Genomic DNA, 27624 nt, shown 5'->3' with positions numbered 1-27624 from the left:
TTTATAATATACTATATACACACACACACACACATCTTTATCAGCATGTATATAGTACTGAGGATCAAAGAGGGAAAAAAAAACAACCTCATGCAAAACACACAACAATACTAATATTGACCCATACTGTATTCAGTGCACAGCATGGATTTGCATAACTCATATTTCTTCAGTGTATAGATTGCACTTAAAAATGCAAATGCTAGTGCTTAATGACTCTAGTTTATTAATTTATTCAAGTATCATGATCATGATTATCCTCTGCTTGGTTGTGTGGTTTGTTTATATGACTTGTCTTAAGATATGGCTGCAGCTGAGCTATCATGCTGTGGACACACCGAGCTTTTCTCTCCATAATCTCCCCCAGCTTGTGGACATACTCCCCAAATGCCTGTTAAGACAGAGACAGAGAGTGAGTACAGGCAACAAAAAAGTGTGCAATTAGATTAAAATGCACAAAAAGGAAGAAGCTAAGCAGAGTTATTCTGACCATATCAGGCTGCTGGCATAGAAGCGTCCCCTCTTTACGACATAAACTTTCCATCTCTTCTAGCTGCTCCCAATGGGCCTGGACAACACGCCACCTGAAGTTGGATTGAATTGGAGAAAGAAGAGAGAAAAAGACAAGTGTGAAGCAAATCAAAGCAGTCTCTATGATTTCTGTATCATGTCTGTATGATTAATGTGTAACCAGATTTCAATATCTCCGCAGCATATTTGGGTATTATCAGTACTTGTAGTTATAATTTGTAGTGTAGTTTAGGATGATTGTATAAGCAAAATGATGAGATTTCTGGTACTTACTGGTCATGATACAAGTCTTCCAGCATAGACAGATGGATTATGGGTCTAATTTGCATTTTGCTGTTGTTCTCTTCACTTTTTAATTCTGTAGGAACAGTTGGTTGGAGTGCGATGTTTGAAATGGAAAAAGCAAGGCTGTTGGGCACATCGTGTGCATATTCTGGTGGTAGATTGTGTGAACTGGGCGAGCCAGTGTTCCCAGAGCACTGGACAGAAGCACTTGTAGAGGGTTTAGGTGGGGATGCAGAGGCTTTGTTATCCAGGACTTCGATATCTGGTGTGGTTTGTAGTTTCTGATTGTTGCCGTGGTCCTGGAGAGAAACCAGCATAACCTCAGAGATAGGAGGCGCCATCGTACCTGGACAAGATACAAAACTGTTTAGATACCAATTATTAAGCACATTTATACGCACGCACACACACACTGAACTCGCACTTACCTATTCCACAATGTTCACAAGTGGCAAAACACATGTCTTTTCTTGGCTCAGAGTTAGTAGCTGCCATAGTTTCAGACATGGGAGAGTGGGTCTTTGCTTGTGGCAGCTCCAAAAGCGACAGACGAAATTCCTCATCCTTATTCCCTACATTTTTATTTGCCATCTTGGCACAAGTGAGATGCTCTTTTTCTGCGTCCCTTCTCTTATCTTCTTCCCTTTCATACTCAAGCAGACAGAGTGAGGTGTTGTTCTGTTCTCCTTGGAGGAACGAAGCTGTGGCGACTTGTTGGTCCACATCAAGCAAGGAGATGCTGAGCGGGTCCATGATGTAGCTGAGAGAATCTGTAGAAGTCTCTCCTTGAGCTAACACATATGTTTTGGCTTTGACCTGTGGCTGGTTGTGGGTATGAGCTGGATTATCAGATAAGTTAAGGGGCTCAGCAGGTATTTTACGTCCATTTTGTGCGATGGGAGTACGCGGAGGTAGTGTGGCCGACTGAGAATTGAAATATTCTCTTCTGGTAGCATTAGTAGCAAACCATGGCTCCTTCTCTTTACGGCTGCTTGATGGCATTCCCTGTTGGACATTTCGCAATGGTAGTGGCAGGATGTTTGAGGTGCGTCTGGTATGTTCACTGAGCTTATTATGGGTCAGGAGTGTGTTGGTATGTTCACAAGGCGGGGAGAGGGGTCGTTCTGCCGGAGCTCGTTGATGGGTTGGATCGACAGGAGGGTGGTTAAACAGGCTGTTGCTGTTATTGTTGCTGTGGGTGGACACTAAATCATAGCCATCAGCTCCTTCTTGCTCCTCAGTACTCCATAATCCATCAGACGGGACATTTGAGGCATCTAGTCCTTCCTCACCCACGTCTGAATCACAGTTGCCTGACGCTGACGCCTCTACTTCAGCTGGCCCTGCACCTGTCACCCTGTCTGCCTGTTCTGTCCCTGTCGTTGTCATCCAAGCCCACCTCCTCTCTCCTCCTCCTTCCACCTTAGCTGACCTCCAGTCTTCCCTCTTTACTCTCACCTCTCCTTCACCTCTTGCCTTCAGTGACCTCCTCTTCTCCCTTTTACCTCTGTTGTGTCCAAACCCTGCCTCCGTTCCCTCCCTCCAATCTTCACTAACACCACCTGAGTCACCATGATCAACCTCATCATTATTTCTATTGTATCTTGGAGATGTGCCAGTTTGTGAGCAAATTTCTCCACTGGAGGAGGAAGATGACTGTCCTCTGTAACCGTCAGTCCTAACCTCAACCCTGGCAACCCCATATGCATCTAAGGCATCTTCCAAACCATGACACATAAGGGCAGAAACTGAGATGCGGGAAGTATGTTGGAGAGAAGAAGAGGAAGACGGGGAGAGAGAGGCCTGATTAGAGGAAGAGAAAGACAGACATGCAGAGGGTGAAAAGAGATGGTCAGACGAAGACGCGGAGGAGGGCATAAACTGCTGCAGCTGCTGGTGATACTGTCTCAGATGCCTCACCCTCTCATTATCGCTTTCAACTTTTTGTAAATCTCTCTCCCTAAGTCTCTCTACATCATTACATGTGTCTGTACTGCTTTCCACTTGTCTTCTTTGTTCTATCCATCTTCTTTCCACCTCTAGTCCCCCTATCGCCCTCTCATCCACCTTTCCACCCGTGCTTTGCTGGTTCTCTCTTTCTCTGTGGTAGAATCCAGATTGCCTCGGTACCTCCCACAAGTGAAGTTGCTCACCCGGCCTTGTGGCTCTTCGGTCACCTTCACTTTCAGTTCCTCCATACTTTTCTCTTCTTCTACCTATCCTCCCATCTGATCTTTCCCTCTTATCACCTGTTCCCAGAAAACCTTTGATTGGTGTAATCTGTTCAAGTCCAAACCCATTTCTAGCTATTGCACCGGTTTCCTCTCCCCATCTGTCCTTCTTTGGTGTGGAACAGAGAACTGCACCCTCTGTGGCCAGCCTCGAGGTAGGTGATGTGGGGCTAAAAGCTTTTCTTTGTCTCCCTAACTTTGGCTTTTTAGGGGGACTTTTTCCACGGGTGGCAACACTGCTGCCTCCTCTGCTGGTGTTGCCGTTGGAAAGATTACGTTTTGGGGAGGGTATTGTCTTGCCTTTTCTTCCTCCTTTTAGTCCTCCTTGTCCCCTCAACTCCTTCACACTATGAAAAATCGAGCAGATGTAACATTACAAACATCACTTTTAAAATGATAAACTAATATGCCACACATACTGCACACACACACACACACACACTTACCGATCCGCGTATCTCAGTGTATTAAGCGTATGTTCAGTTGCTAAGTGACAGGGTGAAATGTTGGCTATCATGCATGTCATGGAGTCCCCAATAAATGAGTCTTTCAAAACCTAGAATAAGAACAATGTAGTCCAAAAGAGAGGAGAGATTTTTATGCACTAACACATACATACAACAGAACAACTGAAAATGAGCAAGGCACAAACGTCATAGTACCTGAGTAAGTTTGCTTTGTCTGAAAGGTGTGTGTGACTGCTCTTGATCAAGGGACCGGATACATTCTTTAAGCTGAGAAAGAAAAGAAAAAAAATGTACATATGAAATGTACAAATCCCACCATACTTCCAAAAGTGTGCAAGCATGTGTGTGTGTGTGTGTGTGTGTGTGTGTGTGTGTGTGTGTAGCTTACAGCCAACAGACTCTGGTTGATCTCGGCTCCTTCCATACGACTCTGCCTGTCTGGTTCTTTGGTATCTGATGCCCTCTCACTCCCTGCCAGGTCCACAAACCACATTCTGCAGGCACACCTTTCTTAATTCAGTCATTTTACACCAATACTACTGGGCTTACTTTATCTACACTACTACACAATAACCCAAGCAGTGCTTTAAGTGTAATATGCTGACAATATAATAAAACCTGTTGTCACTCACCTACCAGCTATCTGCTGGTTTGGACCTCGTAGCTGTATTTGAAGCAAGGCATGGGAACGAGAGGAGAGTGGATTCACTCCACTCATCCCCTGTGTGCGCTCCTCTGTACCCTGTGAAATCACCTTGAGATGAGAGAGAGACTGCATGAGTCACTACTTCAAACAAGCAAAATCATATAATTCTTCTTGTCAGGTAATATTTCAAGTCGTCTGCTGGTACATCTACGAGGATGTACGCACAGAATTAGCCAACCTGAAGTGCTAGATAGGGCTGATATTGAGACGTAGTATGTACTGTATGTATCAAAGTATGTTTACTGTTGCACTCCACTGAATACTAAGACTTGAAAGTACTACTGAGTGTTTCTTGCAACAACTTAAACATAAAGAAAGAAGTTAGGTTTAACAGCAAATTGCTGATTTTGGAATCACAATATTCATGTTAATGTGCTCTAAAACTTGGGGTGCTAGTCAGAACACCAGCTCTGGACAACACAAAAAAGGGCCAAACCTCCAGCAGTGAGCTGACTGAGTCCACTCTGACATGTCGCAGTCCAGCAATGTGAACCACCTTCTGTCCATCTTCCCTGGCAAATAATCTAATTAAGGAAGAAAGAAGAAACTGAGATGGTAGAAAATCAAGTCTTATTATAAATCTGGGTAATAGAAGAGGACATTGTGGTTTATTTGGATGATGATATTACCAAAAAATAATGTAACTAATGGGAAAACTGGTGCAATGATGACACAACATGTAAATAATAAATATCTGATATACTTTATACAATTAAATACATACAAGTATATTAATTGGTGGCTACGTAAATATGCAACTGATAATTATTTCTGTGTCTCATAGTGACACAAACACACACCTTTTCCTGTGGTCCAACAGGTCATACAGCTGCCCACAGTAGATTTCAAAGAAACTGACATACACCAGCAAGGATGAGTGTGTGCGTGTGGTGGAAAGTTGTGCAAAAATGTCCCGGACAGCCAGTGCATACAACCCTGGTCTCACACCAGGAGACGAACCCAACATGGTGTGAGTCTTGCCTGCACCTGTTTGGCCATATGCAAAGCAGGTGGCCTTGCCTCTATAGATGCAAACACAACAGAAACATTGACAGCGAGAACAGACAGAAACACACAATGCCTACAAGCACTGGATTCTGATTGACAAGATGATATGATGGCAACATATGCACCTCTATAAGTTCTACTTCATCAATGCTACCCTACCCATTGAGCATGTGCTGCACCAGAGGATACGCCGTTTTTCGATACACTTCCTCGTTTGAGCTCTCCTCACCAAAAACATGGTCAAAGTAGAACCTGTGCTACAGGGACAAAAGAACAAGGAGCAAGGCATGACGTTGTAGTCAGTCTAGGCTTCTCATGAAACAAAAATTGTACACACAGAAGAGATGCATGACAAAACATTGATCTGTCATTGTCTCCTCTCTAGACACTATATCTACCTGTAGTATGTACTGTGTGAGATCCACAGCCTCTTTGCTTTCATGAACAGTCACACACTCTCCACTCGGAGTTGTCACAACATCGGACTCTCCTCGCCTGCACTCTGCATGTGTCAGAGGTCTTTTCCTCACACACACACTGATACGTTGTCCGTCTGGTTGCCTGCAACACACACACACACACACACACACAGACACAGACACACAATCAGGATGCACATGTGTAAAGGAAACAATGCTCCCATGCAAACGTCATGATTTGAAGAGACATGGTCATAAAAAGCATGTAAATTATTAAAATGCTGTGCATACACAGGAACCATTGCCTCAGTGCAAGTGCTATAGCCATTTGAGTACTTTATCCTACTTTGTCTTTTATGTTCAATGAATGTATTTTACATATTGCATTTGTAAATACAGAGCAAGCAGTGAGGACAATACAAACCAACAGCACTCACTTTTTGTTTGGGCTTGGAGGGGAACTCAGTGGTAGTCCATAGTTGTAGCCAGCTGTTCTCTTTGATTCATAAACAGGTGTTGCTTTAGCCGTGTGCTCAGAAGCTGTGTTACGGCTTATTCCTGCATAGAGTTTTTCCTTCCTAGAGATTCCTTTTCTGTCTTTGTACCCATTCAGTTTGTTGCTAAAACTATTTGACGCCGCTGCTGCAGGCCTGGGTTTAGGACTGTGGTTTGGTGATAATCTGGTGTGAAAGTTGCTGACTGAGAGTCCTTCCACAATGTCAGGCTTGGAGCAATGATTTGATTGATGACTACGGACATCCGACCTGTGGTTGTTGTTCCCTTTGCAGCTACATACCACAGGACTTTCAGTGTCAAGCTCGAGTTGCACAGATATGGCTGATCCTTTGCTCTGACCTGACTCATTATTTCTGTTATGACTTGCGTAGGCATGAACAGTGCCTACTGGAAGTGGCTTCTGGTGATGATCGCTGGTCTCACAACTGAAATCAAGTCGTCTGCAAACATTTGATGGTTTGGAAAAACTACTCACAGCATCACTCTTCTCATCCACATCATCGTATTCATCTTCATCAGGCTCTCCACAACCATCATAAGTAATGCTACTATCCGCTATAGCGTAGCCTTCATCATCATGATCATAATCGTTGTCATCATCATCACGATCTTCATATTCAAGGCTCTCCAGGTCAAGGGTTTTGACCATTTGGACCAGATGGAAGAGTCGAGTCCTGTCCTCCATAGAACGGATTCCCAGGTTGTGATAGTCCTCCATGGTGAGCCCTGAAAGGTGGGCCACACGATGAACACCCACTGAGGTAAACCTGAAGGAGACAGGTGGTCAGAGGAGGAGAGCACAGGGCAGGTGTGAGTTTGGATGTAGTATGAGTGAGTGAGCTTACCTGGCATAGTGACGCTGCAGCCCAACCGCTCTCAGACACTCGTACAGGCAAAGTGCCATTTCCTCCTCTTCCCTTTCTCTCTCGTTTCTTTCTCTTCTTTTGCCTTGGGAGTGGCAGACATAACGCTTTAGTCTCTCCATCCGTCACTCACACAAAGCAGGAATTACTGTACAATTAGACTAATTCTGTAATGATGGGCTAAACATATACAGAAAATGACTGAAAACTTGAATCACCACCACACTGCTATTTACAAGTCAGTGTGTTCTTGCCGCTTTCTCTCCCTCAGTGACTTCTGTCAGAGAATGATGGCCAGCGGTCTGGTCGGTCACTGTGTCATACTATTACTATTACCACCACACTGCACTGTTGTGGTGGCAGGCAAAGCGCAGGACGCTGGCTATGATGCTGAAATTTGACACTTGGTCAGGATGGGCTCAGAGTGAAGTCATGTCACACATTTGTGTAATGCAGCAAATATGATAAATTTAGCAGGCACAGCTGTGCAACTGTTGCTCTATTTGACTTACAGTAGATTGGCTGACAGCAACAGTCCTGCCATATGACGCTTGAGTGAGACCCTCTTCATATGCATGCATAAGGTAAAGTGGGTGTTGGTTACTGTGTTTATGAAACAGTACACTGTTTCAAATCATCCCACTGCTAGAGGCCCATATTTCCTTCAGGCTGAGCCACAGTGCAGTAAACCTGACAGTAAGCACATTTTAAGTGTCAACAACTGCTAAATTCAACCTGAAGTAGAGTTTAAAATTACATTTATTGCATCTTTAGCTGCAGAGCTATACAAGTGCAGAAGGTTGTTTACACCTGTCCATTGTAGGAATGATCTTAAATAAATAAAAGTTTGCTTTAAAGTTATTAATCATCACAACTTACCTGATTCAGACACGCAAAAAAAAGACAAACGTCGGTTTATCTGAGCGAACAAACTGAACTGACATTAATTTTTCACAAAGTTGCCAGCTTGAGTAGTATCACCATTTCCGTACACAGACTTGGTCTCCATGACGACGAAAACGGTTTGGTGGGGAGTGCGCGTTGTTTCCCCGCGAGCTTCTGTCCCGACAGGTAGACCTTACAGGTGATACAAAGTCTAAGAAATGTTTATCAAACGTTAAAATAAAATAAAATGCAGAAAGACAGCCGGTCGTATTACGCTCACTTCAGCATGAAAGATAGAGATAATCCCTCAGAGGGCTTAATGCCCACCAACAAACCTGCTAAGACATAAAGCCCCCCCCCAGGACTCAACCATTTGCCCACAAACACTCTTGTATTTATATATTTAACAGTGAATACACACTGGTATACTAGCTCTGTTTGCATTTTTTTTAATTCAGTAAAATTAAGTTTTAATTGAAAACAAATTAAGGAATCTCGTTCATCCGCCCTTGTTTCACTGTGGACAACATTAGGCGTAACACACAACATTGGCTCTTCCTCATGCCGGCTCTTCTCGTACACTGGCGATGTTTGCTTCACATTTTATATTTTGATAAATGTCCACATAAATACAGCACGTCTGTTTTATACAGATAAGACACTAGGACACGTCGCGCGTGCACTTTTAGCGAGATAAAGTGTCACGTTGCCATGGTAACCGACTACAGAAGTTAGGATAGATGTAAACAGGCTACATGAGGTGAGTTAATTTAATGTTGTTTTTAAATGAGCAGTTCATTATAAACTTCCTCATGAATGTCACGTGTTCATTCGTTTGTGTGGATGTTTAAAAACATCTGGCAGCAACATAAATGCTCATCATCGTGTTTCATCAAGTATGTTCTGTCCATGGGTGCATAACTCATAACAGCTTTGCCTGGCCCAGTGACAGTAACTCTCAAGTCTTAACCTTCAAGTCACAAGTAAGTCCCAAGTATGTTTTTTCTTGGGCAAGTCAAGTCCAAGTTTAGTCACCTTTGGTGTATTGTTGTAATTTTAGCTGCAGAATCTGATCTTAATATGATTGCACTGTAATCATTAACATTATTTAAAAAAAAAAAAAAAAATAAAAAATACATTTTATATTCACATTTCATATTCACACTGAAAACATGATGTGAATAACACTCAAGTCATTCAAGTCAAGTCCCGAGTCTTAAACTTATAGTCCGAGTCAAGTATTTCATTTTTTGTCAAGTCAAGTCACAATTCATAAAAACGACGATCAAGTCGACTCGAGTCCAAGTCACCAAGTCTCAAGTCCCCATGTCTGGAAAACTGAATTTATAATCTACATGAACCACGGTCTTCTCTTAATGAGTGATTCGATGTAGACTTTACAACCAAAACATTACATAATCTTGTAACTGTTCATACGATACAAGCTTCTTTTTTTTTATAATATTATTTATGGCCTGCTAGGATTGTCAGATACTGTATGGCTGGAAGATTTGGCTTTTTTTGGGGGGTTGACATAACAAAGCATTTGTGTTATAAAAATTAGGATTATACTGGGATGCAGATATTTTAACTCGTATAGATAGTTTGTGTGTGTGTGTCCTGTCTTTTGCATGTCAGGGAGAGACAATTATAAATCAGTAGTACAAGGACAGGAGAGACAGACTAGGGGAGTACCATGTGGATATAAAATATAGTGCTCATTCTTGAGCAGTAACAAAAAAAAGGAATGTTATGATATTATCTGTATCAGTGGGGAGCTGTCCAAGACAGTCTCGTACAAGAATAATAAATTCAACTTAAACTTTGAGTCCAGTCCTCCTTATTCAAGGGTTTTTCTTTAAAATTCCTATAACAATTTGAACCTCTAAGGACATATCTGCTAGTGTTATATATCTGTAGATGTGACACAAAATATGACTTTATGAATGATCTTGTTAAAGACAAGAGCAGGAGCAATACATTTTAAACTTAAACAGACTTTGCATTACTCATAATAAGTCATGTTTAGAATGAACATGAGGTTAAGATTTGTATCAGCTTCATGCAAGTTTAATGTATTCCTTACAATTTATTCTTTATTATCTGACTCCAGATGTGAAAGAAAGGAAGAACTGGTTTTTAGATTTGTTCACGCCTGATTGGTTCAGATTTGGTTACATTGCCATTAAAAAATATATAATTGTGACAATGAAAACAAAATTGTTACAGAACATTTGTATGTAACTTTTACAATTTTAAAATGTTAGTGTTGGCCCCCAAGAATCTTCACATTGTCAAATATGGACCTCTTTAAAAGAAGTTTGGACACCCCTAATTACTTGTATTTCACCTGCAATTGCTGCTGCTGCTTACACTGTATATATCCTATAACATATTCATATATATACCTGCACTATATTTATACATTATACTTTACTACTTCCGCACTTCTGGTTAGATGCTAAACTGTATTTCCTTGTCGAAATGCTTGGACTTTGTGCAAAGACAAGAAACCTGAATCTAATCGAATCTGAAAATGTGAAGCATTAGATTAAACAGCGTACAACAACGTGATAGTATAATGTGTAATATTCTAACAATCACAGGGACTGTTTGTCTGAATGATAAGCATTTTTACAGGATTGTACTGCTACTTATACTTAGGTGAAAGATGGGAGTATTCCTCTTGATCAGGTCTAATCAGGCAAAGTGTAAACACCTGCTGGCACAGCAGAAACTACAGATTCAAGTAAAATGTGGTAATGAATGTGAAGAAAAGGAGCAGGAGTCTCTATTTTGTTACTAATAATGACCTAAATACTGAAATCACTTTTAAAATGTATTCATAGCAGGAAAGCTGCTCTGAGAAGTGATCAACATGTCGTCTGAGGAGGAGACTTCTCAGACTTCTTCCCCTCCCTCCTCCTCCTCCTCATCACCTCCCCCTGCCTCCCACTTCATCGGAAAGACGGATGATATTGTCAAGGCGGGGCGCACGACCAAGCTGGTGAATGGATGCCGAGATGTACTCGTCCTGTACCACCAAGGGCAGTTTCATGCGATGGACATGCGCTGCTACCGTAAGCTCTTTGTTTATTAATTTATCTGCAGTATCTGCTGTAAAGGTGCGTTGTGTTTGAGACACTGCTGTCTATAATGACACTCATTTTCACACTAACAGATGCAGGTGGTGCATTGCAGTATGGAGACATTGAGGTATGTTGTGTACTATTTTCAAAGCAAAGCTCTTGTTCAAGCTTCCCTGTGTATACAATAGCTTTTCTAAAGTTTTTGTGTCAGACTACTAGTACAGCTGCTATGATCTTTTCTCTCTAATCACCTTCATGCTGCGTCAACATCAGGAGTTTAATGGGCGGCAGTGTATCGTGTGTCCGTGGCACAAGTACAAGATCACACTGGCAGAAGGGGAAGGGCTTTACCAAGCTGTGGACAACCCTACGGCCAAACCTCTGAGAACTTACTGGTGCTCCAAGGGTGTCAAACAGAGGATTCACAAGGTCACTGAGGTCAACGGGGATGTATATGTAACACTGAATGACTCCAGCGAGGCCATTGAGTCAGATGTCTACCAAACTGAGAAATACAGGACTGTCTTACTCAAGGCCCAGCCGAAACCTAAGCCCAAGACATAACCCGGCACTTAAGGATTTTTTTGTTTTGTTTGATGATTTAACCAAAAACAATAAAAAAAAGTTTTGTTCTTTTGCACTTTGCTTGTTTTAAGATGATCAGAAACAGACTTATTCTAATGCCTGGGTTTGCAGTTTTTTAAGAGAACAGGGACTGTGGCAGAATATTGTGGTTGAAAACAATTGAATGTGTACAAATAAAGTCTAAATAAAAAATATGAGGAATATTAATATCTGCCATTTGTCAAGATATACACTGTATTGTTTATAAGTCTAATTTACTGTGTGTCAGTATTAATGAGGTGCAGTACTTTATTTGAGTGCTTCCATTTTATGTTACTTAATACTTGTTCCACTCAAACAAACCAAATCCAACATGTTCATCATTCCAAGTCTTAGGTATTTAGATCTTTTGTCAGAGTTTGAGCTAGTCCTTATGCCAAGCTATGCTACGTTAACCATGTCCTGTCCGTTATTTGATTTTGATGAGTAAAACATGAGACAGGCTTTGAAAAAAGGCAAAATTTCAGTTCATTTTTATGGATTATCTAGTGGCATATAGATGCATCTAGTGGTTTAATGGCTGCATTGCAATCTCCTCACATCACCCCCGCCAAACGGATACTGCATTGCAATCTCCTCACATCACCCCCGCCAAACGGATACTTCTTAACCCTAGAACACTAACGTTAAAATTAGTAACACCATCACTAACGTCGGGTATATTTTACCTGATATAATATCCCGGATAAAATACAGTTTTCATCAATTTATGTAAAAGTACAACACTGTATGCCAAATTGTAGTACTCTTCTTTAATTTCCCAATATACAATATCACATAAAATAAAAAAGGTACCGTGGGGGACCCTTTAAAAAGGCAGCAAAATTATTGAAAAATCAGGTCATCTTAACAAGAAATTTCCTAAGAAAAAAAATAATGCAGCTGGGAACTTGTTCTTTGGTCCACCCATTCCTGGACATGTGAGCCTTGTCTGGTGAAGGCACAGTCTTTCTGCATCAAATTGTAGATAGACAAAAAATGGCACTCTTTGTAGGTGAAAATCACTCGAACGCATGCCTCTTGAAAAAACCATAGATGGGAGGAGGGAAACATACCATTAATGACATCAGTGAGCAGCCTGAAGCTACCCAAGGACCCGTGCAACTCAGACAGCAGCAACACAATGAAAATCACACGACAAGAACAAAAAGATTCTTATTTTCAGGTGATTACACATGCGTGAAAACATATTTATGAATATTATGTGTGTCTGCCTTATTCTAAAAAATAAAGGCCCCAGATCTTACACACTGCACCTTTAAACATCAGGTAAATGATCAGGTAAAGTGTAAACACCTGCTGCACAGCGGAGACTACACTAGGTGGCAGCAGAGCACCTTGTGTCCGCTACGAGAATAAAACAAATACTTGTTCTTTTTAAAATTATTTTTATTTTTACGTTATAAAGTTTCACTAGTATCAAAATAATATGCAATGTATTGTAACACTTGTAAATAAATAATTAAAAATAATAATAACAACATGTCGCAGGCTGATGACGCGTAGACAAAGCCTCGTCAGTGTGGTTGGCATCGAGCAGAGAAATTATCTGTAACTTTATAACTTTCACAATTTCTAATAAACTACACATTGTCGGAATATCCGTAACTTAATATCGTTTAATTTAGTAAAGTTTGAGGTCAGATATGGAAGCTAACAGAGGCTAAAGCAGCAGCAACAACAACAACAGTAACAGCAGCTGTGATGGCAGCAGGTCTGTCCTCCTTACACACTGATCATAAACGTGACTTATTTCACAGTTTGCATGTTAAAGATGTTTCCTAACTCTTCCCCAGAGGATGAAATCAGCCTGCTGGTCATCGTCGTGGATGTAAATCCGATATGGTGGGGGCAGCAAGCTCAACGTGAGCCAGAGGTGAGGTGCTGAAGTGAAGTCCAAGTGTTATTGAGACGAAACAACACTCACTGTGTCTCTGTGTCCTGTCTGTGTCCGTCCAGTTCACCCTGTCCAAGTGTCTGGATGCGGTCATGGTGTTAGGGAACTCCCACACGGCCATGACCAGGACCAACAAGCTGGCTGTCATCGCTAGCCACTGTCAAGACAGGTAACTTCACAGAGACTTAGAGATTTTCTGACAGTACTTTGGTTTGGTTCTGTCCTGTGACTCTTACAGAGGAAGCAGTTCTTGTATAGGTGGTTTTCTAGGTTAGAGTACTCCTGGCTTACACTACTTAACAGTATTTAAAACTCCTCCACCTCAACCAGCTGCAAACTGCAATGCTACTTACACATTAAACAGTCCCTTTGTGATTTTTGCGATCAAAATGATGAAAATTGAGAAATTGAGAAACACTGTTTCCTTTTTATTTTCTGTAAGAATCTTAACATTAGTACTGGAGTGTAAAAACACATTTACCCGAGTACTGAGCGAGGCGAGATAATTAACCAAAACAAGGTTAGTTAATACTGTTAATACTGGTGCGTTAATTTAAAGCACCAGTATTAACAGTCTAATAATATCACACACTATGATATCACTCACAGATTTCTTTGATAGATTGCAGCACACTCCTCATATTTTTTTATGATTCAAATTGAGTTTATTGAGTTTTACATTTTAGTTCTCAAGATTAAACTAAGAGAACAGTGAAAAAATAAATAAATAAATAAATAAATAAGGTAAAGTCGAGATAAAAAATAAATAAACATAAAATTAATATAGAAAATAAAATAAAATAAATACATAACAAGTCCCAGACAGATACCACTCTTCCACATTTGCTGCCAATACTTCTGTACTTTTACTTTGAAGTAAAACATTTAAATGCAGAACTGGAGTAAAGTAATGGAGTATTTTTTTACATTGTTGTAAGTGTAACAGCTGCAATATGGTTGCTCATACGATGAAGAACATCACTCAGGACCAGACCAGGACTCAGGATCTGCACATTTGTTTCCTATAAAAGCAGAATGGGACGCCATAAACGCACACACTCAAACACACAGGTTGACAGGCTCTCTCTCAGTCCCCTGCAGCAGGTCAGAAAATATGCAAATGAAAGTATCCGTCAAACTTAACAGATAAAAACGTCAGTTTTTTGTAGACCAAAACAAACATACGTATTAATAATCATCTGTTGTTACATTTATATGAAGTTTGTGACAAGATAAATAACTTTGAAACATGTTAGCTTGACCAAGAGACAGAACATCACAACACTTCCATCTTACCAGGACAAAAGTCTCCCAGGTTTTACCATCAAGGTGCGGCTACTTTACTTAGACAAAATCCCCCTGCTACAACAGGTAACCTGGAACTATGTAAACATCATCACCTATTCAATATAAAACCGGTGATGCACAAAAATGTGGACATAAGTAATGCAGGGTTTAAACATGTTCACCAAGAAATAAAAAATAAAGCAGTTATAATTTTAGCAACGTAAGTATCTTAATACTTCTTCCACTCTCAGTTTCCAGGACTGTCACTGTGTCTGTCACCGCCTATATGAACATCTCTCCACTTACTTTCTTTCTTTCAGTCACTTCCTGTATCCCAGTAAGAACTGGAGAGGCGGGGACAACGTTGGAGATGATGCATGTTCTAGCGGGGATGGAAAATATGAACTCCTGTCGGTCGCTAATAATCTCATTGCTGAAGAGATCAGGAATGTCATGTCAAAAAGTAAGTACAAGTTTGTGTGGTTGAGTGGGTAAAATTAACAAACAATATATAATAACAACAACAAACAGCTTTACTGTATTTTCAATTATTTACAGCTTAATTTTCATGTGTTTCTAAAAAAGCTGTACATTGTCAGTCACTGTCTTATTTGATTACAGCTGAAGTGCGGGGAAATTCAACTGATACCTTGTTGGCTGGATCTCTTGCCAAAGCTCTCTGCTGTATCCTTTCAATAAAACTGTTTACAGTTTTACCATTTATGACATGTAGTGGACTTAATATAAGAATAAAGTCATATTAATGAATGGCTATATTGGAGTTGCAAGAAGCTGAAGAGATAAAAAAGTGCATACAGAGATAGTATATTGCATAGGCCAAGCATTAACTCTGAGACTTTTCCTTCATCTTCTAATATTCAGATATTAACAGGGTCTCTAAAGAGCTGGAAGGTAAATATTATATATAATATGTTTTATATATGTATATTTGAATGTTTTTACCATAAAGATTAATGTTTTTCAGTGGTTATTCTTTTTCCTTTTGATACTTATTAATGTTGCCTTTTTGTCTTTAGTTGGACAGGATTTAAAATCAAGAATACTGGTAAGCTCTAAATGGTCTTATTTCATGATTGTTTTTTTATTTTAAATTTCCATGACTTTGAACACAGCCTCTGTATTTTACTGGACAGGTGATAAAAGCAGCCGAGGACTGTGCCCTCCAGTACATGAACTTCATGAATGTCATTTTCGCTGCCCAGAAACAGGTAAAATAATTTATCCTGCTTGTGTTTTCTGTTCTGTTTACATCTTTTAACATGCATATTCATTAAAACTTTGTGTTTTTAAAACAGAACATCCTGATAGATGCCTGTGTGTTGGACTCAGACTCAGGTCTCCTTCAGCAGGTATGCTCTTCCAGCTTTGTTACAGCACTACAACCTTTCTCATGATAGCAACCACCCAAAAGCTAAACCTGAGAATACCAATATAAAGTGTTGATATTTAATATAACCTTTATATACCCAGTTCTTTATTAACCTTCAGATGTTTGTTTTGTAGGCTTGCGATATAACTGGAGGACTGTACCTCAAGATACCACATAAACTTGCCCTGGCACAATACCTTCTGGTGAGAGTACAGCACAAATATCCACATTTCTGAGAGTATCATTTCTGTCAAAGGGGCTGCTTTGTGTTGATGATGGTGTTTTCTCAACAGTGGGTGTTCCTGCCTGACTCTGAGCAACGTTCACAGCTGGTGCTGCCACCGCCTGCACATGTAGACTACAGAGCTGCATGCTTCTGCCATCGTAACCTCATTGAGATTGGTTACGTGTGCTCAGTTTGTCTGTCAAGTAAGTCAAAGAGGAACCTGTATGCATGACAACAATCTTTATAATACTGGTGGTGACGCTTTCCCTTGTCTTCTCTTGAAGTATTCTGCAACTTCAGCCCCATCTGTACAACATGCGAGTGAGTCTTTGTTTTTTTTTTCTCAAAGCAGAAATCTTAAATACAAAACTTATTTCTTCTGGACAACTTGTGCATTGTGATTTCATCTTAACTCTAATGCCATTAATGTTGTTCAATTTTGTTCTTAGGACTGCCTTCAAAATCCAACTACCACAGATGGTCAAGCCCAAAAAGAAGAAACTCAAGCAAGCTACATGATTTTTGCTGTGGTTGCACCAATGTAGCTAATTTTCCCTTTGTGATATTCATATTATACTATTTTTGTTTGGCATAGATTTGTAACAAGCTTCAGTGACATCCTAGAAATGCCATTGAGGCACCAGGGCCATATGAACATGAGTAATTATTTTCCTGAAAAAATTGGACAATATATGAAAATGTGTAACATGCATTAAAACATTTGAAAGAAACTATTGGCACGCAACGACTTTAAACATTTCATGATGTTGGGTAAAAATAATCCACTTGGCCTAAAACTAAATGAATTCACTGCTTTTGTATAAAAAAAAACAAACATATGATGTAAATTTCTTTATGATAAAAGATGTTCGTCAGACAGCTCTTTGCCATTCTCATTATCTCGACTTTTCAATTAGTTGTTCAGATTCTTCAACTCTTAATCTGAATTGATTGTGCTGCTGACTTTACTTAATGAGGACAGTGATTTGTGTACAGCATTCAAACATGTGAAGAAGGCATTAAACATCTATCAAGCTCAACTAAAAATACATCAAATCTTAAATTACACATGGAATAAATCTTTTATCTTTTTGAAAATAAGTCTTTATTAATGATAGTAGCAAGTCCTGCACTCATTGCTAAGTACCCGTTTATAGCTTCACATCACTGCAAGGCATTTCAACAAGCCACTCATCATTCATAAATATACCCGTCAACCCCATTAATATTCAGTGATACTCTTACACCAAAATCACCACTTGCACACTCAATGTAGATTGAGAAAACAGGCCAAGTGCGATGAGTCAATTGTTTGAACATGTGGGATTCTAATCAGAGTAAGGAAGCAATGTTTATTCAGCTATCTCTGAGTAAACTCAGCATGAATTCTTAAATATCCAGTTATGAAAATTGCCCTTGTAGGAAGGAAATAGTTCATGTTCTGATTAAGATGTTGAAAAAATAAACAGATGGAAATGTCTGCAGTTTATACAAAGTCTGTTTGAAACCACCCAGGGGTTTCCTCAGTAGAGGAAGTTTTGCACAATGTCATGGTGATCATCGATTGATTGGAACAATGTTGCATCTGAAAAAGAGAACAAGGACAGACTAGTGAGTGTTACAAACAACGTCATACCTGCTAATGCCAACAGACAGCTATTTAAATCACTAGTCAAGCATCTTCAGGATGTCTGTGCTACAGAAGTCATTCACCAAGTAAATCAGGTAAACTTTTGAATGATAAATCTGCATCAATCTAAATACATGTCTGTAGCACTCACCCCAGCAGACCTCTGCCTGACCATCGCTGTGGTGTCAGGCTCATCTGGGCTTTCTGCCCATCCCGGATCACAGCGACACGCAATGATTTCTATAAAAGGACGTGACATTGCAGTTTACACTCCAGATATTATAAGAAAAAAAAAGTACATAATAATTTCATAATGATTACTAGAAGTTTCTAATGAATCAAAAGATAAACAATAAAGTTTGTTTTATAGCTGAACAAAAAAAAAGTAGATTATGTATCTTACCCCTTCGCTGTGTTGGACCACAGAAGCAATATTCTGGAGGTTCTGAAAGTTCGCCGTGTTCACAGAACCAAACTCAATGACTTCATCACCAACTCTCAGCCCCTTTTGGAAAAAAAGACAACCAAAAACTATAATCACAGGAACAAAAACACTTCAAACAACGGTCAGATACGAAAATATAGTTCACGTCACTCACAGCTCCGCAGGCCGGTGAGCCTTGTGTCACAGCGTCCACCCGTGCAAAGGGAGGAGGAAGAGTGACCTGCTGCTCCATCGCCTCATCCTGAGCTCCTGTCTCATCCTGTTGCCGCTTGGTTTTCTCTCGTGCATGCAGCTTGTGGAGAGCTTCTTCGATCTCCACCATGATGTCTTTGTGATCGTTCTGCAGGCCTGAAAGACATGACCAAAGCATTACCTTTACGAATGATTAGGTAATCAACAATATTAATCACCAGATATAATGATAATGACATTATCAAGGTGAGGCTTCTTCAATGTGATGATTTGCTGCTTTTTTTCTAGTTTTTTTTATTGTAAATTAAATCTCTTGAACTGTTGGTTGGTCAAAACATTTCCTGAGTTACCTTTGACTCAGACCTTGTAATGAGAGGAACGCTCCTACCATCGCTCCTTCTTATAGACAAGAACTTTAAATGACTTTCACACTTCGACTACAGAAGGAGATGGGCGATAAATACTGGGAAAAACAGGATTGTTATAACCAAGTAGACGTTTAACATTTTTATTCTTTCTATCTAAACCTCTTGTGGTCCACTACCTGTACCTGTGCCACGGGCGCCGTATAGAGGGGAAAAGTTAGGACAATTCCAAGGGCCCACGACTGACAGGGTCTTGTTGACATATGTGCAGCTAAGTTAAAAAAAATCTGTTGTTTTCATTGTTTTGAGAGGATGATGTTAATTTATTATGACTGTTTCATTGTTTTGAGAGGATGATGTTAATTTATTATGACTGAAAATTTTAATTACTTTCGTTCACTTTTCTTTCATTTTTTAAATCATTCATTAATGTTGAGATTTTTCCATTTTGAAATGTTACAATAAAAATACATTGATACTGTAAAAAACAGCCTTTAGCACATTTTAATGGTGGCTTTTAATCTTGCATCAAATAGTAAACTGCACTGCATACTGTATGCAGACTTGCATGCATGTACAAATCACCAGCAGTAAATATTGTGCTAGTACTAGTATTGAACTACAAGACGCAAAACAGTTGCAAGCCTTTGATTAGAGTTATGTAAAGCTTTTGATGGGATCGTTAGGTCCTAGAGATGTGGTGACAGCAGCTGCACAGAGGGGGCCCAATTAGATTTTTTTGTCATGGGGCCCAAAACTCCTGGCAGCACCTCTGACCTGTGCCTCCTTTTGCTCTTATTTTTTTATCTTCACTCTGACTGATGGGAACTCATATGTTCTGCGTTTACACAGAAAGTAAATAAACATTTTGAGTATGTGGGGGAATGAGTTAGTTCTGGTTTCAGTAGGTTCCTCTCTGCGCAACAGAAACCACCTGAATAACACACACACACACACACACACACACACACACACACACACAGGCTGTCACGTTATGTTGACATTACTGGAAGTTTCTCACAGACTGACAACAACAAACACGCATGCTGCTTACATGAAATGTTGTGTCTCGCTGTCCTGATCTGGTATAAATTAACATCAGATCGGGGGTAACCCTCTTCGTCCACCAAGGCACCTTCGACTCCGACACCTTGCTGTAAACAGAAAGTAAACAAACATGAAGCGCGTTCAGCTTCGCGCTGCGTGCGCATTGATGTGTGGCTGATCCAGAGTCAGTCTTACGTCTTCCAAAACGTCGTAATAGGCTTTTATCTGCTCTTCAATCTCATCTTTCTTTTTAATTAGGTTTTTCACGTCCTCCATTGTTATTTCTGAGCTCAGAGAGCTGTTTTCTCCTGTCATCTTCATGGCTGCCCGATGGAGTACATCCGGGTTATTTCCAGAGCAGCGCTATGACGCATCGATTTGGATTGTCACAGTTTTTCTGTATTACTAAAACACTAAAACCTGGTCAAAGTTTAAAGTTCAAAGTTTCCTGAACTCATTTAGCTCATTGTGCAGTCTGTTGTCACATGGTGAAACACAATTTGCAGATCTCACTTACTTACTTTTCATTCATTTATTTGTTTAATGTACAGGGACAGTGATACTGAAAAAGCCCCCCTTTTTTTATATGTAGGACAGATGTTACAAAATCACCCTAGAAACAGATTGAAGTTACAGTTACTTAGATCATTTAGAAGCATCATTAAAAATATCATTCAGGACACCATTATACTATACTGCCAGATAACATGCAACACAGATGCTCAAAATACAACACATACAAACAATGGAATGAGGGATATTGATGTTTAAAGTGCTGCATTATTAAACACTAACTGACACAGAAGTATATAAAAGACATTAATCACTCTGTCACAATAAAAGACATGCATGCAGGTATATGAGGACAGACTGATAATAACAATGACAGTGACAGCAGACAGCAAGGGCACGGCACAGACTGTGACAGTAAGGTGCAATTTTAGTGCTAATTATTAATTATTTATTATTATTATTAGTCTTTAAATGTATATTCAAGCTCTTATATTAAGTCCCTTCTTGTAATTAAACTAAAATTACTTTTCCATGATACACACACCCACATTAAATATAAAAATGTCAACAAAATCCCTCACCACTGTCAAATGGTAACACACTAACACACACACACATTTTAAACTTGATTTTCAATATTCAAGATCACATCAAAATCAGTTAAAGGTCTGCTCAAAAATGTACTTAAGAAAAACACAAAAGCACATAATATTAGATCATATAAGTCAGCTTTAATATAATATTGGATGCAAACATCGATCATGACATAAACCCCTTTAATTTTTTAAGAAACCTTCCAACAGTTGTAAACGCCTTCTGCGCACAAACGCAGATGGTAAAATGTGTTATAAATTGTTTTGCACCTGGTAATTCATCTTTTGTACAAACAGTAAAAGGCAGCATACGTTGAGTACAGTTACACAACTCTGAAAAACATGTTTTGACTAGAAACACACTCCGACTTGTAGTGGTCCACATCTGCCATCTTGCTTCTTCTCCTGTAGCATATTTTACAGTTTCACAGTTGTCTACTTATAGGCACATTGGTATTAGAAGTGAATATTAGATAAGCTCCTCTGTAGTCCTCAAGTGCTGTGTACCCTGAGTGCTTATATATGTACTATAAATGTTTTTTAATGGCCTTCATCCTTCATCCCAAGTGCAAAGTATTTTTTAACACAGTAATTAAAGACCTCTGTGTGCCCTGTGATACTAAATGGAAACAGTTTCCTTCATGTTCAACTAGCTTACCAATCCCTCCACACAAACTTGTGTGCAAATGGGTATTGGAATATAAATCTGTTTGTTCTGCTGAAACATGAGTTAGTGCTGATGATTAAAAAGAGTCAAGTACCAGATTAGGTGTTTTTGTTAATATAACTAACAGTCTGTATCTTTTGGACCTGCATTTTTATCCACAAGCACCAGCACTGACTGGTCTTTGTCATCTCCTTGCAGTGATGCATCATGAGATGAGGATGAGAGCTCAGCCTGAGCTATTATCTCCTTCTGTACCAGAGCAAACTGGGTTGTTGCTTCATCCAGTTGTGAATGAATTGATTTGACCCACTGCTGTAGCTGCACGTTGAGAGCATCCACCCCTTGGTCCAGCTTCTCCTGTCTGCCTTGTAGCTCTTCTAACAGGTGTTGTGTGTCACGGGCAGCCTGCTGCCTCTTGTTTCTTACAGAGGGAGCACGCCGACGCAACATGTAGCCCTCAAACTCTTCTGCGCTGAGGTTGAGTGCCGGTCCATCCAGTTTTTCAATGAATGCCACCGCACAAGACTAAAAACAGGGGACAAAACATGAGTGATCAAACACACTCTTTACACAGCATCCTCTGGTGTACGCTGGATGAGTAACGTGGCAACAAACTTACCAGATTTGTGAAATAGTAGCCGCTTTCTCCTGCCATCAGACTGTGAGGGAGACCAAAACGTATCACATATTGCATGTTGGAGTGTAGGCGAGGTGGATTAGCCTTGAGCACCACATATATCAGGCCTGACAGGAAGTCATCAGCATTAGCGGGCTCACTACTCGAGGTGGAGAGCGCTTCAAAGACATGCTGACTGCATTTGGACACACATGCAAGTTTGTCTTGAGGCGCTCGTTTAGCATCCATCTCAATTATGGCTGTTAAGAAATAGAGGGGAGGACAAAATGTCAAAGAGTAGCATGTGACACCTCTAATGATGTTAATGGAACATGTGAATACTTATTTCTCTAATGAGCTTGAAAAGAGTATTAGAGTATAAGAGTATTTCGCTTGAGTGTTAGATTGCAAGATAAAAACCATCTCATGTCTGTCCATTAAATGTAAGGCTAGCTTAGACAGGAAACAGTCACAAACATAATAACAACATAGTCAGCGCCTCGGATCACTGATACAAACAAACAAACAAACAAACACATAAAATAGATTTATGTTGGGTTGTGTTGCCTTATATTTACAGAATAAGTGTATAAGCATCTTTGGAATAAGCATATTCCCCAAAATGACAAACCATTCCTTTCAGTACTGAAGTTGTGAATCACCTGTTATAGCAGGCAGAAAGGGGTCGCCTGTGACGGCAGTCTTTTTATCAGGAAAAGGTACGCTCAGCATCTGTGGAGTAACCCAGTTTAAGGAGCTGCAAAGGAAAGGCATCAGTGTCAATCACGGCTTAATGTTGCGAGGTTTCCATCAAATACAAAACAAGTGATTTAAGGTTACCGTATTCTTCTCTGGAGAGCCAGGTCCTTCTGTTCATCATCACAGCTGTCATGGCAGAAAACCCATTTGTGCAACCTTGTCATTATTAACTTCTCCACATGCTCCATTATCTGAGTGACCTGGGCTTCGGGAAAACCTGAGAATAAAAACAACAGCTCAAAATGAATTTAATATTATCCTGTTTTTCAGAATAAAACAGCCCCAAAAGTGTTCAACTGATCTGTACTCACTGCTAAAATATTCAGCAAAAGACTGGTAGAAATCTTGCACGAGATCTGACTGCTTCTGTACCGGAAGACCCTGTAAAGATGATGAGAATCAATGATCAGTACAAGTACACTGACATGTCAAAGGGACGTTATAACAAGTGAACTTTAAAACAGATAATTACATGGTAAGCCTCCATTGTGTTGAGGAAAGCTGTACATCGGGACTGCAAGCGCTGGGAGGAAGAGCTCCGAAGTATCTTTAGAAAACCAGGGAAGTCCCCAGGCTCGAGGCTCTGGTAGGCTTTTAACACATTTGTATAGGTTTCAGGAGACTCTAGATGGACAAAAGGTAGATGTTATTACAGGTAAATAAAACTGAAATATGATGCGCAGAATTGCTCCATTTCTTGAGCCACTGCTGGACCAGTCACTGCATTTGGTAAAATAGTGAATCCGTGGGTCAAAAGGTGTAGAAGAGGCAAAGAAATCACTACAGATAACCAGGTTCAGTCCCTGGCAGCAGTTCAACCAACCTGGGTTATGACACTACACTACCCATACATGAAAGTCTAATTGTACATTAAACAATGAGGAAAAACACTTACTACACTACTAGAAAAGATGTCCTGAAGATGTGCCTGGTGTTTTCTGTTAGACAGATAAGCTCTGCTTCCTGAAGTGGGATTGCTAAATTGGATTACTGCACAGAGCAGAATGGAAGCAGCTTGTTTTCCATCTAAATGTTGTAGCCTCATGAGAGTCTTGAAGCAACAGTTGAATGAAATTAAACTACTACTGATACATAGCTAATGGCAAACAGGTCAGTAAGTCAAAGATTATATACTTTGTAGGATCATGAGACACATAATTAGCAGCAGCTTTTCTATTTGTTTTTTGTTGCCTCTTTTCAACGACTTGATTTTGATTCTCAGGGAATAAAGCTAGTGTCTGAACCAAATGCACCTAGAGGGACTTTTAGTGTAAGGCAACACAACCAAACACTTTGCAGATTTCTGTTTTTGACTCGATGGAGATCTGAGAACACTGAACTGAAGTACCTTGACGCTTTGGAGGTGACGGGCTGCCCCAGAAGAGTCTCCTCATTGTGTTAATTCGACGACCTTTCTCTGTGCTTTTCTTCTCCTCAAATTTGGAGAAGGTGAGAGGAGTTCCATCATTGCTCAGCCTACAAGAAATGACAACGTTAAACAACCAAACTTAAACACCCAGTTTAAACCAAAAGCACTTAAGATGCCTAAAGGTGATAGAAGACAGTTCATTGTCAGTATAGTTAACACACTGACTTTACAAATCAAAGTATTTAGGAGTAATTATTATTCATTAATATGTATAACAATGTCAGCATGGTATAACTTTGCTGTTAAGAGTCCATCTTCACACTGACATTCCCACTGTATCATATCATGGTCATCCGAGCTGACAAAACTAGAGATTAAATGCTCTTTTGTGTTTAAAGGCAGCATGTTTACCTTGGGTCTTGTTTCTGGGCTCCAGCTGGACGTGCTCTCTCCCTCCAGCACTTAGAGCAGAAGCCTTGCCATGCAGGGTTTCCATAATACCCACAGGCGTTCTTGCAGAGCAGCTCCTCCTGAGTGACTCTGATTCCTCTTTGCTTATCAGTCCACATTGTAGAGCTTTCTCATACACTACTGCCACCTGCACATGGACATGCCGTTAATATTTCAAACAAAAAAAGTGTAATTATACTCTACTCTTTTTGTGACTGCGATGGCCTAAATCTCACAAGCTTAGTGTTCACCATGGCCTGGTTGTGTCCCTAAACTTGGCACATAGCCATAGGCATCTTTATACAAAGCTACTTAACAGAAACACTCTTTACTGAAATTGTTACAGTTTTTAAAATGGCATTGGCATTAAAAAAACTGTTATTTTTGCCAGATTCTGCCAGTTACCTTTAGAACAGAGCTGCTGATTCTGATTGTACTTTGCCCTCGGTGTACATACAGATATAGACATAAGACTAAATCGAGGAGAAAAACAAACAAACAAAAAATATTTCTTGGTTTGTTTTTTCAGTGCAAAGGATACTGGGGTAAATATAACAGTATGTACAGAAAGAACAGCATGAGTAGATTATCAACTAATAAATTAAATCGCTTTTAACTATTCCGATTCATTAAATAGTCGCCTTTTTTTTAAAAGAAAAACAGTAAAATTTCTCTAAATTTTTAGCTTCTCAAATGTGATTATTTTCTGGCTTATTTAGTCCTTTCAGAAGAAGAAGAGATACTTTTTATATATATATATTCCCTCAAGAGGAAATTCTCACTCCGTTTTTTTACATGCATTTTAACACCCACACAAATGCAAATGTGGAGAGAGAGAGAGAGATGGTGGAGTGATGAGCAGCCCAGGCCTAGGATCTTTGTCCCATATTGGACTTGAACAGGCCAAGTCCCTATGGACTGAGCTCTTACAGTAAACTACACATAACAAGCCATTATTTTAAAAACATTTTCTGAACCGAATAAAGAGATACTAGAAATCATGTTTATTTTCTTTTATGATTTGCTGTCCAAGAATGTAATCATTCAAAGAGATGAGAGTTTCTCTTCCCCTCTTAGCTCTTAATTGAGCTTGTGAAGGAGCCCTGACACTTTATGAGATTTAAGTGTTGGCTTGTTACAGCTCAGCAGTGGCTGACTGTCAGCTGAGGGGGATTGGAGATAAGAGCCACCAGCTAACGTCAGCCACCATGGAGCTGACAGCTATTCACTAACCTGCTCGTTTAAATGTAGTAAAACTAACTCAGTTATAAGGATAATGTCCGAATGAATAAAAATCCTACTCACCTGTGAATTGGTGAAATCATAACTAGCCGCTTCCTGATCAGGAGTGCCTTTCTTTTTCTTTTTTTGTTACCTTCGTCACAAACTCGTCATGACTTCCTGACGATAATCCTACACACGAGTTCAAGGAGGAGATCTTGTTGTTAGGGGGAAGCGTGAAAAGAGGAAACGAAAGTGCCCTAAATAAAAAAATGTTAAAAAAAAAAAGTTGACGACACGCAGACAGAAAATCAGCCGACTTCAAACCTGTGCAACCGGAAAAGCTTTGCGGGAAAACAACCGTAAAGTTTGCGGTGGTGATGTTTCGACAAGGTGTCGACTTTTCAAAGTAAAAGCATGGTGACTGGATGTACAAGTGTCCCCACTGGAAGTGCTCATGTGCTGTCAAATTTGACGCTTTACAGACATGGCAATGACAATTTTCACCTAAATAATTTGTGAGAATTTTAAAAAATATAACTTAAACTTTAAGCATTCATATGTGATAAAAAGCTACTTTTGACAAAAACTATTAGTATTTATATATTATTGATAAATTATTTCATTATGCCTGAACGTTTTATCAATCATAGACACATATAGGCTAATAACCCAGTATATAAATAGGTTAATAAGGTGAAATAAAAGGTGAATAAAGTAAATATGGCTTAAAATGTGACACATGTGGGGGCTTTGTTTGTCTTTTGTCCAAGGGGTCCTTGGGCTGAAAAAGGTTGAAGACCCCTAAAATATACTGAAGGACGACGTGACATAAACATTAACACTTTTTACCATGTGTTTACATTTCTTAAAGGAGCAATGTGTAGTATATTTCACATACACAGATAGACAATAGCCACAACAATAGGTAAGTAATTAGAGTAAAAAAATATATAATCATAAATATATACCTTCAAAAATATAATACAAAAATATACATTCACACATACTGAATACACATAAAACACAAAAGATAAAAGACAAAGTACCAACTCAGAGCAATGGGTGGCCAAAAGGCCAGACGCAACTGGGGAACAGCACTGGCCATAATAAAGGTTATTGTTGTTTCATTTGTTTGATCTATTAGTTTACAATAACAGAAAGACTTGACTTGCATGTAGACTTGGTATGTTGTTAGTCGTTGTTGCATTTTATAAAATGATCCAACAAAGTTGTGGTTGTTGGATAACAGAACCTGTAAGTCTATATATTTCTGTAATTGTTGTTATTGTTCGGTAAATAAAACATAACCATAATATATAATCTAACCATA

General features: G+C 39.6%; 5 protein-coding genes across 7 annotated transcripts; 2 read left to right on the top strand and 3 right to left on the bottom strand.

Annotated features, from left to right (window-relative positions):
- Nucleotides 1–217: 217 nt before the first annotated feature.
- LOC104920354 (uncharacterized) lies at nt 218–8094 on the bottom strand. Of its 2 annotated transcripts, none has more exons than XM_019257500.2 (15): nt 7906–8094; nt 7009–7111; nt 6085–6930; nt 5627–5789; nt 5388–5485; nt 5021–5242; nt 4657–4744; nt 4147–4268; nt 3903–4008; nt 3710–3781; nt 3494–3603; nt 1245–3394; nt 805–1162; nt 491–584; nt 218–391 (listed from the first exon to the last, which is right to left on the bottom strand). In XM_019257500.2, the coding sequence occupies exons 2-15, from the start codon at nt 7065–7067 to the stop codon at nt 236–238; spliced, it is 4644 nt and encodes a 1547-aa protein (XP_019113045.2). In that variant the 5' UTR covers nt 7068–7111; nt 7906–8094; the 3' UTR covers nt 218–235. The 2 variants fall into 2 exon arrangements, with proteins under 2 accessions (XP_019113045.2, XP_027133592.1); XM_027277791.1 differs by having other exon boundaries at nt 8008–8050.
- Nucleotides 8095–8428: 334 nt separating this feature from the next.
- LOC104920283 (Rieske domain-containing protein) lies at nt 8429–11700 on the top strand. Its single transcript, XM_010732504.3, has 4 exons — nt 8429–8671; nt 10761–10991; nt 11093–11127; nt 11274–11700. Exons 2-4 carry the CDS (start codon nt 10790–10792, stop codon nt 11562–11564), a joined length of 528 nt encoding a protein of 175 aa, XP_010730806.3. The 5' UTR covers nt 8429–8671; nt 10761–10789; the 3' UTR covers nt 11565–11700.
- A 1420-nt stretch (nt 11701–13120) lies between these two features.
- Nucleotides 13121–17155, top strand: gtf2h3 (general transcription factor IIH, polypeptide 3). The gene is made up of 13 exons (XM_010732505.3): nt 13121–13338; nt 13421–13500; nt 13584–13690; nt 15129–15271; nt 15430–15492; nt 15691–15720; nt 15846–15874; nt 15963–16037; nt 16125–16178; nt 16333–16401; nt 16492–16627; nt 16709–16745; nt 16874–17155. The coding sequence occupies exons 1-13, from the start codon at nt 13329–13331 to the stop codon at nt 16941–16943; spliced, it is 903 nt and encodes a 300-aa protein (XP_010730807.2). The 5' UTR covers nt 13121–13328; the 3' UTR covers nt 16944–17155.
- Nucleotides 17156–17506: 351 nt separating this feature from the next.
- On the bottom strand, nt 17507–20464 carry psmd9 (proteasome 26S subunit, non-ATPase 9). Its single transcript, XM_010732506.3, has 6 exons — nt 20299–20464; nt 20111–20210; nt 18654–18847; nt 18458–18559; nt 18206–18294; nt 17507–18009 (listed from the first exon to the last, which is right to left on the bottom strand). Exons 1-6 carry the CDS (start codon nt 20422–20424, stop codon nt 17982–17984), a joined length of 639 nt encoding a protein of 212 aa, XP_010730808.2. The 5' UTR covers nt 20425–20464; the 3' UTR covers nt 17507–17981.
- An 863-nt stretch (nt 20465–21327) lies between these two features.
- LOC104920286 (rab5 GDP/GTP exchange factor) lies at nt 21328–26722 on the bottom strand. Of its 2 annotated transcripts, XM_027276949.1 has the most exons (10): nt 26376–26722; nt 25476–25543; nt 25032–25218; nt 24600–24727; nt 23724–23875; nt 23563–23632; nt 23333–23468; nt 23155–23249; nt 22496–22752; nt 21328–22401 (listed from the first exon to the last, which is right to left on the bottom strand). In XM_027276949.1, exons 3-10 carry the CDS (start codon nt 25187–25189, stop codon nt 21997–21999), a joined length of 1401 nt encoding a protein of 466 aa, XP_027132750.1. In that variant the 5' UTR covers nt 25190–25218; nt 25476–25543; nt 26376–26722; the 3' UTR covers nt 21328–21996. The 2 variants fall into 2 exon arrangements, with proteins under 2 accessions (XP_027132750.1, XP_010730809.3); XM_010732507.3 differs by lacking the exon at nt 25476–25543 and having other exon boundaries at nt 26376–26717.
- Between the last annotated feature and the right edge of the window lie 902 nt (nt 26723–27624).

Source organism: Larimichthys crocea, chromosome III, assembly GCF_000972845.2.
Source record: "Larimichthys crocea isolate SSNF chromosome III, L_crocea_2.0, whole genome shotgun sequence".
NCBI classification, from domain to species: domain Eukaryota; kingdom Metazoa; phylum Chordata; class Actinopteri; family Sciaenidae; genus Larimichthys; species Larimichthys crocea.
This window is presented reverse-complemented; position numbering and strand designations above follow the sequence as displayed.